The sequence below is a fragment of the Antennarius striatus genome, chromosome 11 (assembly GCF_040054535.1).
Source record: "Antennarius striatus isolate MH-2024 chromosome 11, ASM4005453v1, whole genome shotgun sequence".
NCBI lineage: Eukaryota > Metazoa > Chordata > Actinopteri > Lophiiformes > Antennariidae > Antennarius > Antennarius striatus.
Window position 1 is genome coordinate 15911560 of NC_090786.1, and position 12446 is coordinate 15924005.

General features: G+C 41.1%; 1 protein-coding gene across 1 annotated transcript in view; it reads left to right on the forward strand.

The window, feature by feature from the left end:
* Nucleotides 1-10075, forward strand: part of itga9 (integrin, alpha 9) — a 48442-nt gene extending 38367 nt beyond the window's left edge. Inside the window, exons 19-28 of the mRNA XM_068327118.1 lie at nucleotides 198-284; nucleotides 492-571; nucleotides 694-777; nucleotides 1170-1278; nucleotides 1393-1500; nucleotides 2737-2862; nucleotides 3041-3160; nucleotides 3247-3342; nucleotides 6381-6500; nucleotides 7929-10075. Of these exons, the coding sequence (XP_068183219.1) occupies nucleotides 198-284; nucleotides 492-571; nucleotides 694-777; nucleotides 1170-1278; nucleotides 1393-1500; nucleotides 2737-2862; nucleotides 3041-3160; nucleotides 3247-3342; nucleotides 6381-6500; nucleotides 7929-8027 (1029 nt within the window). The 3' untranslated portion in view covers nucleotides 8028-10075. The remainder of the gene's footprint in view (nucleotides 1-197; nucleotides 285-491; nucleotides 572-693; nucleotides 778-1169; nucleotides 1279-1392; nucleotides 1501-2736; nucleotides 2863-3040; nucleotides 3161-3246; nucleotides 3343-6380; nucleotides 6501-7928) is intronic.
* The last annotated feature ends 2371 nt before the right edge of the window (nucleotides 10076-12446 follow it).

Below are 12446 nucleotides of genomic sequence, written 5' to 3' on the forward strand. Positions count from 1 at the left end.
AGCTGATCATTTTATCTGTGACGTTTAACCATTCAAAGCGTTGCAATTGTGTTATCCAGACTGACTGTTCCCCGTCACAGTCTGCCTCCTGTTTGCATCATCTTCCTCCTCACGTCTGCAGATTGTCACCCACACTGACTCCAGCCTGTCTGTCTTCATCCCCTCCTTTTATTCTCTGTCTATCTCTCTTTTTGCAGGAAGAGAAGGGTATTTCCTGTGGACTTGTTGATTTGGACTTCCTCAAATGCAGCGTGGGATTTCCCTTTATGAGAGCACAGACTAAGGTAGCTCAGACAAAGATGGAAGTGGTTTCTCATGGCTTAACCTGCGTGCAGAACATCTACCGTATTTAGAACTGTTGTTATCTTAGGGAAGCCAAACGCACTGGTGTGTGGGAGCCTCCATTTTCAGACAGAAAAAGCAATCAAATGAGCTGTATAACATGGAAATCATCCAATAACGTACTTGTTTATTTTACATTTTCTCTCCAGTATCATTTTGCAGTGATTTTTGACACGAGTCAGCTCTCTGGAAAAGATGACACACTGCAGTTCTTAGTTCAAGCAAAAAGGTAAATATTAGTCTCACATTTTGTTGAATCTAATCCTGTGGTTGTAAATATGTTTTCATACATTTTGTACATTTTAATTCTGGTCTGATTTGTTGAATTACTTAAATATTTTTTTGTTGCAGCGCCAATCCCGAACACAAACTCTCTGACAACAGTTTGGATCTGTCCATCCCCCTGGTTCACGAGACCGACACGACGATTACTGGGTAAGAGCCTTTCACACTTGAAAACAGTCCACTATTATGCCCCAACTTAAGACTTGACCTGGTCGCTCATCTGTTGACTCATGGGAGGAAAGGGAGTGTTTTTGTCAGGATGGAGCGTGTCAACTTGAAAAGCCTTATCTGTGATTGCTTTATCATAGCTCTACTTCACAGAGAAGGCAAAGATTGAAAACAGCCCAAATCCACCAGAACGCTGACATCTGATAAAGCTGCTGTGTGTCTTTAATGTGAAGGAAGGCCTCAGAGCAAAGCTTATGTCTCTGGTGTGACACTAATAACCTGACTGAAGCCAGACACGTTGATGAAGCCCTTTTTAAGATCCTTTGCGTGTCTTTTTTCAATAAATGAATGCGTTGTCTTCTTTATGGCTGCAGCATGGTGACGCCGAGCTCCTTTGTGTACGGAACCTCAATCGACAGCTCACGTTTTGTCCAGTTGGATGACATGGAATGCAACTTTCAGCCTCTCAATCTCACCTTCCAGGTACTGCAAGCACAGATTGTAAATAACTTTCAGTATTTTAGGTGTTTCTCCATATATTTGCGTCTCTTTTCCCTTATCTCCACCTTTGTGTATCTTTGTCTGATGTGGTTCCAGGCCATAAACAAGGGGCCCAGCAGGCTTCCTGGCTCCATTGTGGACATCAGGATACCCAACCGTCTGGCTGGAAGTGGAGCTGATATGTTCCACATCATTGAAACGCAGGTGGATGCCAACAGCAGTCTATCTACATTACCGAAATAACCCAAATCATTATTTATTAGTTTATTCACCGACAGGCAGCAGCATTTTTCGTCCATTTATCTCCCCACTGTCTGTGGAACTCTCTTCCTCCGCTGAACATCTGTGTGGACGCTCCTCAGAGAACAGTTTTGTGCAGAAAGCTGCTAATCTGTGAGCTTTTTGTCACGGTGTGGGCCGTGTGCTTAGTGTGAGGCACCCCAGGGCCAGTAAAAATCTCACTGTTAAGTGTTGCTACTGGAACTGGACAACCGTTTTGTTTCACAGCATTTTTTACACTTAAATAAAGAAACACAATTCCCCCCATTGGGTTGAAGTGTATTCTTAACCCTTGCATTGCTCTTTCAAACAGGTAGACTGTTTGAGCTGTTGTGTTTACTGTGATTGGGCAGACGGGGTTAAATGTATCCCACCCTCCTTGAGCCCATCTGGAATCACTTTCAGGGGATTAGACAGCTTGCACGAAACAGGAATGGACACCTGCGGAGCTGGCTACCGCTCCATACCATCCCCAGCCTGGAGCCACACACCATAAATACTGTTACCACTAGTCTATGGCACACTGGACAGGCAGACACACTTATATTTTATAGCCAGATAGACTTACTTTTTATACACACCTCCATTTGTGTAGATGTGATATACTGTATCACACTGTTGATCCATATATTCACGTTTTTCTGGACAAAATCCCCTTTTTTCTGTTTTCTCATGAGATATTTCCCCAAATTTAAACTAGGACAATTTAAATCTCCCAATTTTCAGACCAGCAGTGACAGCAGAAACACAGGACATGAGAAAGTAAAGCAATAAAAATTCAGGCGTGCTGGGTGGCAGAAGAGGAAACAATGAGTCAGGCCAGAGGAGATTTCTACCTCCAGAGCTTCAGGTCAGATAGAAAAAAGGGGAAAATGTTCCCTGGGGGGTGGGCAGTAAACCAGACACCTCTAAATCACTCCATATGGGAAATCTGTGTGGGAGGGGTACCAACCTCAAGCTAAAAAAACTTCCTGTGAGCCCTGCGGACTAGTAACAATACTTTGACTGGAGCAGCTCAGGTGATAGATTTCTGGTGTCAGGTCCCATCCATACGTATTCCTGCAGCAGCGTCGTGACAGAACTCCTGCTCCATGACACAGGTGTGATTTTAAATGTTCAGCAATCAATTATATCTAAAAAAAAATTCTTCTCCTGTTTCAGGTGGCTGACAGCCGAGGTAACTGCACCCCTCATAAGAACCCGACACCTTGTACCATCCCCCAGGACAGAGAGAGCATCTTCCACTCCATATTTGCCTTCTTCACCAAATCAGGACGCAAAGTCTTGGTAAATATGCAGACCTCAAGTTGAGCTTTGACCTTTGGGGGGGGGGGGTCACAGACCGGCACGTCATGTGAAGATTCTTGTTTTTGTTAGTTGGTGCAACATCTGTTTATCACACTTCTGTTTCCTGATACACTTTCTCATGCTGATTTACCACTCTCTGTCTCTTCCTTTCTTAAAGGACTGTGACCGGCCTGGAAGAGCTTGTATGATGATCTCCTGCAGTCTGGGGCCACAGTTAAAGGAAGAGGCTCTGAGCATAGATATAAAACTCCTACTCAACACTGAAATTCTTAAGAGGGTAACACACGTCACATTCTTGATACCCTGAAATGCAGGTTACTGTCATTCTGATATTAATTGTAGGTATCCACTCCCACCCTGCAGGATAGCTCCTCTGTCATCCAGTTTGTGGCCAGGGGCAGTGTGCAGGTGAAGGACAGGGTGGTGGAGGTGCCTCAGGGCCTGCCAGATGACATGTCTGTGAGTACACCTACAGTAAAGGCAATGTCTGCAAACATCCCATAATCAGAGGTTGGGTTTCATTGTTTCCAGACTGGTTGAAGTTGGTCTAATCAGTAGTTTCGTATTAACAAGTACAGTAGCTCACAATTGACAAAATAGGGTTACCAGCGCTTTTTATCACGTCCTTTGTGTCTTTAGTGGATTTTCTTTGCCTTGCTACTCTGATCATTCTTTGCTTTGAGTCACATTTGCTCACATACAGTAAATTATTGCAGTGCATGACCCGAGCCACAAGTCAGGAAGGCAAACTTAGCGATCCACTGATGGAAAAGCAGAACATTTTAGCCTCTAAATAACCTGATATGACAGTAATGCATTTATGTTTAGACAAACTGACTCATTGAAGCTAAAACAAATAATTGTCCGGATTAAAGGTGAAGGAAGGAAACTCAGCTAGTGAAATCTTTCATCATCGGCATGTGTAGTTTTGTCTTTACATCTTCTTTACATATATCAGGCAGTGTTATAGTTGCCTGTGGGGGCCGGTGGAACAACTGGGGACTGTGGTACCACGTGCTGACACTTCTACTGGTTGTTTTTCGGCGTTCTCAGCTGTGCTCAAGGACAGACCATCATGCCACTGTTGCTTTCTGAGTGATTGAATGGCTCACCAGATCAGACGTGATGATTCCATTGAGTACCCCCGCATGCTTTCTCCAGTGATTGGGGTTCTGACCGGGCCACAACCCCACTGACCCTGAGCTTCAGACAAAGTCAAATAATTCAGGCCTGTCATGAATACGGACGCTCTTTCAGCACTCAGTCAGGTTGCTCATTCCAGTGACGCCGTTCCTTTGGAAACACAACTACCTTTTCCCTCAGGATCCCTGCTCCACAACACACACTGCAAAGCATCACTCATGGTCCCTGCTTGCTCCCTTTTTTTTGTCCCTTGTGTCAAGCAAACAAGCTGGCATGAATCTGTGGGTGTACGAGTTAAAAACTTTACGTCACAGAGCAGAGTCGAATGAACTTCACCTCGTCACACATTCTCAGAATTACCAGATTGCCTCCAGTTCAATGGGTAAAGTCAAAGAGCATCGACCGGCAGAGCTTTAATCTTTGCAGTGCATGAAAGAGCCTCGGCATGCATAACAACGGACAGGTGTTAATGTGGGAAACTATTCCAGAGATTAATTGTCACTTGTCCACTTGGTTGTGTCTCGGTTCACAGTTGGTGTCTCACGCCATATTTGTGTTTTTAAAGCCTGTGCAATAATTCACGCTGAAGCACTTAAGGTCCATTGTCTGTCTATTGTTCCATTGTTTGAAGCAACACATTCTACAGATTTATTAAAAATCACTTCTAAAAAAATACAAGTTTTTCCATGATCCTAGTAAATATATTCTTTTCCATTTAAGGCCTGAATACCGAAAACAGACCCATATTTGCCAAACGCAGTAATTTTAATCAAGTAAAACCACAAATTCAAAGTAATGCAGCAGACTGTCACACAAATAAATTAAAAGCGGTTGTTAGAAAATCAAATGAAATCGCTGGTGCTTGAAGGTTATTTAGAATAATTATGTGTACCTAATTATATTACACACTACAGTCATCAGTGATTGCTACAACTTTGCTGTGCATTTAAGGATTGCAGTGTGCATTGGGTTAACTGTGTGTGTGTGTCAGTGACAGATGATCCAGCAGGTCAGTGTTCACTCATTCCATGGGAAACAGTTCAAATCGCTATTTATTGTGGAACTGGGTTATTTTTTAAGAGATGCCAAGCCTCCTAGAACAAAGATAACTCTCAGATTTAGCCTCAGTCTGGCCTTTAAGACATCAGCTTCCAGGCATGTGGCTCTAAGTCGGAAAAGGGAGTGGGTGATGTATGATTTTGAATTGCGCTGACCTAATAAGTTGAAAACGTGTTGGCATTAACTACACTGACAAGTAGAGTGGTATTTATGAAGCCGATCATGAAGCTGAGGGGTTTGATGATGTAATTCATACCAATGATAAACACTTTTAAGGGAAACATCTTTTCAGCTGGAGACAAGGATGAATGGGTCCAGAATCCTGCAGGCAGATCTGTGAGGACGTATTCAGATTCAGTGGCACTTTGCACTAAAACTAGCATTAGCATGGTAACATTCTCACAATAAGCACACTGATGTTTTATTTAGCACACTCACTATCCTTTCAGTGCTAACCCTAAGTAGTTCTGAACAACAAGTACGCTTCCTGCACCATGTAGGTTGAGTTATCATCTGTGTCTGTTTGCTGGTTGGTTTGGAGTGTGAGTGCAATTACAAAAAAAAAACAACACTCAAATTATGTCCACTAAACTCAATGAGAGATTCAGGCTTAGGGCAGGATAACCTTCTGTCACAGATATGCATAAAGGAGCCAGGATGTATTTGTTTTCATTGCAAGATTGCAACATTTTCCTAAAATTTTGATTTTGATTTTCAGATTCAACAGGATTAGCTCTCTGGAGGCATGGGTATCTGTACATATTATCATGTTTGTTGAGATTTGTAAGCCCATACCAAAGTCATGCACAGAATGAAAACCCTAGACCCCAAACATGCAGTTAGGATGGATTAAATAGAAATTATTCAAATAAAACTGCTGTGTCGCTAAATCAGTTGCTAAGAATTTCTGGATGGCGATATATATATATGTGTATGTGTTTATGCACATATTTATGATGTGATGCATAATATGTCCTATTCAGACTATACTCGGTACAGTCTTTTATCTATATGCATCTATTGTGTAGAATACTAACCGATTGACTATTTTGTCTTTGAGATTAGTGTCGTAGTGTCCAGTTTGTAATCCTCGAAACGAATCAACAACTCTGAGTAAAGCTTTAACAGGATGAAATAAGATGTTTCTTGTTTTGTGCATCACATTGCATCATGAGCAGTTCATGATGTCATGGGTGTTCTTGTACATCCCTGTGTGTGTGTGTGTGTGTGTGTGTGCTGTATTTGTGTGTCTCACTGGCTGACTTGAGGGTTTTTTTTTTGTGTGTGTGTTCCAGCTGGTGTTTGAGGCGCTGCACAATCAGGAGCCCAGGGGCTACGTCGTCGGCTGGATCATCGCCATCAGTCTCCTGGTGGGGATCCTCATATTTTTGCTGTTAGCGGTGCTGCTCTGGAAGGTAAACACACGGAAACAGATTGTGCTTTTTCAGCTCGTAGCATTTTTTCATAAAGCTGCTGATTTTTCTGCTGAGATTACAACAGTAAATAAGAGGGAGTTGTCACATCCAGACGCCCTGTAACTCTTTTAGATAACAGCATGCTACTCAGTAGAACAGAGACAGCTGGACCAAGGAAAAGGGGGGGCCTTAAACTACCATGAAAAGGACAAATCACAGAGCGGACAGTAATTCACACCATACCGCGCACATGAAAGAAAAAACTAAAAAGGAAATGTCAATTTCACTGATGTCCAGAGGCCCTGTTAGCACAAAACGCCTTTTCTTTTTCACGGCTTTGTTTTCCATCGGGAATACCACGACTAAACACTGGAATGTTGGTCCCAGGATACGTCCTGATCCCCCGACCCCACCCCACCCCCTTCTCAGCACCCCACCACCACTACCACCACAATCCCCAGGTACTCGCCAAAATAAACCTGACTTACAAGAGGAGCACATGTCCTGTATTGGTTTTTCAGGAAATGCCTGAGGAGAGCGCAGGTCTGTATCAATAAACAGGAGCCGTCAAAGCGATAAATGAATGGAGCCGTAGTGAGAGAGGCATCATTCTGTAGAGATACACAGACGTCAGGTTACAGGTCACTGAAATGTAAATTAGAATACAATATTAAATCCCTATAGAAATAACACATTAATATATACAGAAAATGCATGATTTGTTATTTTACATACTCACTGATGTTTGTTGGGGTCCCATGATGTTTAATACATTACACTCGTGTCATATCAAGACTGACATTTAAGTGCCGAAAAGTTGATTGGCTTTCTTTGATCCAGTAATATCAACTTAATTTAACATAAAAAGCACTAATAATAATGATAATGTGCGGTTCTTTTGGAGGAACTTCACAACATTTTGTGATCTTTATTAATTTCCTGGAAAAATAAAAATCATTCCTCTCATATCTGCGCAGAAAGTTATGTCAAACAGCAAAAGGTGGAAATGAGGAGCCTCACGTACTTTTTGGCCAAAATATTTTTTTTAAAAAAGAAAAAAAAAGAAAATATCAGTGCACCCTGCTGTGAAATGCAGCAGTCCTACACGTGACGATCATAACATCGTGTGTTCTTTCTGCAAGTGATGGTGGTGATGTCTGTTGACATTACATGTGTTTTCATGTCAAATCCTCCCTTTAAAGGGTGGAACAGTGTAATATTGATATGATCTGTGATAAGCTATGATTGGGTGATGCTGTCATCTATAGTTGTTGGGCACCAGGATGCAGCTATTCATTACCTCAGGTAGAATGTAGCTTGACCATCTCCCACAGTAATCTTGTTTGTTAAATTCATTACTGAGCTCAAGCAAGCACTGGATTTTGTTCCTGTTGTCAGATGTGAACACTTGCTCTTGTTCTTTGACAGATGGGATTCTTCCGTCGGCGCTACAGAGAGATTATCGAAGCTGAAAAGAACAGAAAGGACAGCGATGAAAGCTGGGACTGGATGGAAAAGAACCACTGAGACTCGCTGTGAGGAAGGTCCCAGAGGAGCCAATGAGATTAGGAATTGGGTCTGGAAGGATCCAATAGCACAGGGTCTTGTAGCTCAGCCGCCCCAAGCCCTTCGGTCTTCCATATGTGGAATAGTAGAATATTCTCCATATTTTTTGGAGACTTAATACTTTTGTGGGTGGGGGTCCAGGAAACAGGCTTCTGAGGTGACAGTGTGGCTTGCCAGAGGACACTTGCTGCGGAATTCAACTGATCTCAACGGAGGCCAGAGGAGCGGAGCTGTTGATGGAGACCCACATCCATGCGGGGATGTGGAGACGGCATGAATACTGGTGGACAACAAAACCCTCAGGGCTGTGTTACATAGCAAATTTATTTTTATACATATACTTTAAGCCATACTGCTTACAACTGGGCTTCAGGAAGAGTTAGAGTTTTGGAGGCCATTAAAAACATTCTGTATCTGCAGTTTGTTTTTCAAAAAAGCACTGATGTTTGATAAGTATAAATGCCTTAGCTCCATAGCTTTACTTTCTATGCCAAAGACTTTTCCTGTATGGAGTATGACTGACGTGTGTGTACATCCGGTTCTTCTTGGGAGTGAAAGATTTTATCTCTTCTTTGCTATTTCCAGTTTATGAAAATCTGTTTTACACATCCGACAGCCGTTCCCTCCCACTGGTAATCAACCAGACGTAATTCTTATCTTGGTCCCCACACAGATTTATTGAAACCCCGTGCCCACACCTACTGGTGTTGTCTCAGAGGCCCTCAAGGTCCATAAAACCGCTCTCTGGTCATGAGGACCACAATAGCTACCATTCATTTGAAGCTTTCTCACTTTCAAAATGCATTCCATTTGTTATGGCTTCTGACTGCAAGTGATAAAGTGAATGTATGAAAAGACATCTAAATGTCACCTTTTACTCTGTAATTCTCTGAATCTTCAGAGGCCTTGGGATCATGATAGGCAGCAGAGGGGGATTAAATGAATGGACCCTCAGGTTTAAGTGATAATATCCGAATTGATTCTGTTCTTATGACTGAGACAGAGTTACGATGGGAATGATTCTCTATCTAGTGAAGACATGAAACCTGATCACGATTGATTTCCAAACTTCACCGTGTAACTTATTTCACTACTATGATGTTAGTAGTCGCTGGGTTTTAAGGTGAAATATAAGATGCGTTGCAGATGTGTTCCTTTCACCTACAGAGTGGCATGAGTAATTCTCTAAAAATGTGTGTGTTCACTCAATCGCCACACAGAAGTGAGCTTTTTAGGGCTCCTGGGAAAAGATTATTTCAAGTCAACAGGGAGGAATGTCAGCATCCTTAAAATCTCTCTTGAATTTCACAGCTCCTCTGTATTTGATTGTTAATGAAAACCTGCAGAACATTTTGAATACTTTCTTAAAGCCCCTAAAGAGGTGAGAATATTAACGATTATATAAATGAATAGCTTTGTCTCTAAATAACAAGGAAAAATGCATGTTTACGTCAATTTTAAAGACTTTCTTAATGATTTGATGACAGGCACACACAAAATGTTAGGATGATTTTTGCAGTAGACCAGAGACAAATTTTAATGTGCAATTCCAAAGAACAAAATCCATATTTGAAAATGTTTCCCACATTTCTGTCTGATTTCAGTGCTGAGACACTTTACGGCTCGCTCTAATTGCTTGGCTCGTGTTTGTGCTGTATGAAACTTTTATTGATTTGATACACTTTATTTTAACATTTAATTCCACTGGCATGACAGCATATACTGTATACATTCACATCTTGCATCTGCATTTGATAAAGTGATGCTATCTACACCAGTATGCAGAAAAACTGACACTTGACTATTTTTTTTTTGGTAAATTTGAACTGTGATGGTTATATTTTGTTCCTTTGTTTGTCGTCACCGTTAATCACAGTGTTATTTGGGGTTTTGTTCTGACTATACTACTGTCACTGAATATCATTTCCATTATAGTGTGTTATATGTTTGATGTTTTAAGTCATGTTTGAGCTGTATATTTATCTGATGATAAATTGAATGAAATTTCATGAGTCTGCGTGTAGTTTCTTTTTCTTTCTTTCTTGCTTTCTTTTTTGTCTTTTGTATTGGTGTGTGCTGCCCCCCTCTGGCTGAGGGCTCTTCTGAACGGACAGACGTCCCAACAATACTGCATTAACAGCTACATTGCAGTCTTCAAAGTTCTTGAAAAACCTTAGTGTGTATTTGCAGTTCAAATCAAAGTTTTGTGTGCAAAATGGTCTTGAATTTCGTTACCTATAAAATATATGATCCTCATGTTTCAGAAGAAAAAAGTGAAATTTTAGTCACAATCACAATTTTTGGTCAGTGTCTTTTTTTTTATCAGGTAATAAAAATACAGCTTTTAAATTAAAACAACTGTTACGTCACGACAGACTATCGTGATCTTTATTAGCTGAATGAGACCTAAAATGGAATACTGTGCTTGCCTGGTAAATGCACTCAAGTGCTTATATGATAAATATTCTCTCATACTAATCACATATTTGAAATAGCCCAACCCTTCTTAAAATGGTCATGTAAAATGTATCAGGTGGATAGAGTTACCATGAAACACTGAAATCAGCAGGAGCTCCGGTGTAGAGTACAATGAATTATTGATACATCGACCACACTGCACAGCAGAAAGACTACAACCGCTCTCCTTCACGAGAGACTCACTCAGCCAGGATGTCCTCTCTAATCGATCATGGGTTGATCCGGACTGCAGCCATGGAGCAGGTGGTTGCACCGATCGCAACCCACTTATGCCACTTGGTGCTGATGTGCGACAGCAGAGAGGAACCAGAACAGTTCAGCTGTCTGGAAGGTGCAGCTCAGGCTGTGGCTGAAGCTACTGACAACCTGACAGCAGTGGCCTCCAGGTATGTAGCGTGGGTTATCCTGAAAGAAAGATTAGACTGTGATGTATAAGGCAGCAGGTGCATTGCCATAAAAGTTCCATTTTAGAATGTGACCTATTTTACTTCATGAAGCTGTAAAATAATAATCAGATAAACACCAGGCCTTTTGCTTCCAGGCAAATAAGTGGGACAGAGGATGAAGTGCTGCAGACGGAGATGTCCTCCCTGTTGGAGTCAGTCTCTGTGTCTGGACAACATGTTCTACTGGCAGCCCAGAAGCTCAGCATCCAGCCTGGTTTGACTGAGCACAGAGAGGAACTCATCACTGCCACACAAAACGTCTTCCTGGGAGTCGTCAAAGTAAAGGAGTTCAACCCTCTACAAGCATGCTTCTAACTATAACACATATTACATATTTAAAAATAAAGAAAGGAAGGAATAGCTGTGTCTGATGAAACTCAATTTTAGTTTCCAATAGTTTAATCTTTCACAGCTGCATCTATTTATTACATTCCTTGAGTTTTCCTTAAATAGCAACACTTTGAAAGACAGCAGGAAATCAAACTCCTGGTTTGTGCACCCGAAATGTCTCATGCATTCATGTGAGATCCTTAAAATCCAGCAGTGGTGTCCTAAATATGCTGAAATAACCTTAGTTATTTAGTGAGCAACTTGTCCTTTATTTAATAAATAAAAAGTGAGCTTCATCAGCTACCGCGTGAGGGCTGGACAAAAGTCCTCTTTGTTACTGAAACTGTGTGTCATGGTGACATCACTTCACATGCTGAGTGACTGACTCCTATTAAAGCTCTCTGGCAATGAGAAATGCTCTCTAGATCTGCTAAAACAATTCAGACACACAAAGCTATCATACTTTTTTTTAAGGCAGCGATTTATATCATTTCACTTTCAACAATTTCTGCCAACAACAGCTCTGATATCCAGACCAGGAGCACATAAAAACATTCTGTTCTATCTTTGTCAGCAGCTTTAGGAAGAAGTTGCATAATGGACTTCTGTCTTTACCCTTAACTGCTATTGGTAAAACAGGTTACTTCCTATAGAACCATAGAACTATACAACATCTCAGACCAGAGTTGATCAATATGAACACAAAACTAGTTTCCATTTTCACTTCCATTTCACCATTTCAGGTGTTATGTGTAAATTGGATCAACTAGTTTATTACTAGGTCACACTTTTATCGGTTTATTATACAGTCATTCAGCATGAAGGAAAATCAGAGTCTACAGAAAAGCAAGCAGCGACAGTTGAGACCAAAGGCATAGTGATGCTTTGAGCTAAATGCTAATATTAGAATGCAAACATTGGCAACTAAACATCACTTTGAGAAAACACTCAGTTTCCCAGTTTATCAATGCACTTAAAATCAACAGTTTCATCACCGATTGACCCTGCAAATATGAATTTTATTTATTGATATAAAAATGTCTTACCATGGAATTGTTTTGCAGGAATTTGGCATCACATCTAATAGTTAATAATGAAAATCAGAATTTTTGTTTTCTTGAGGATC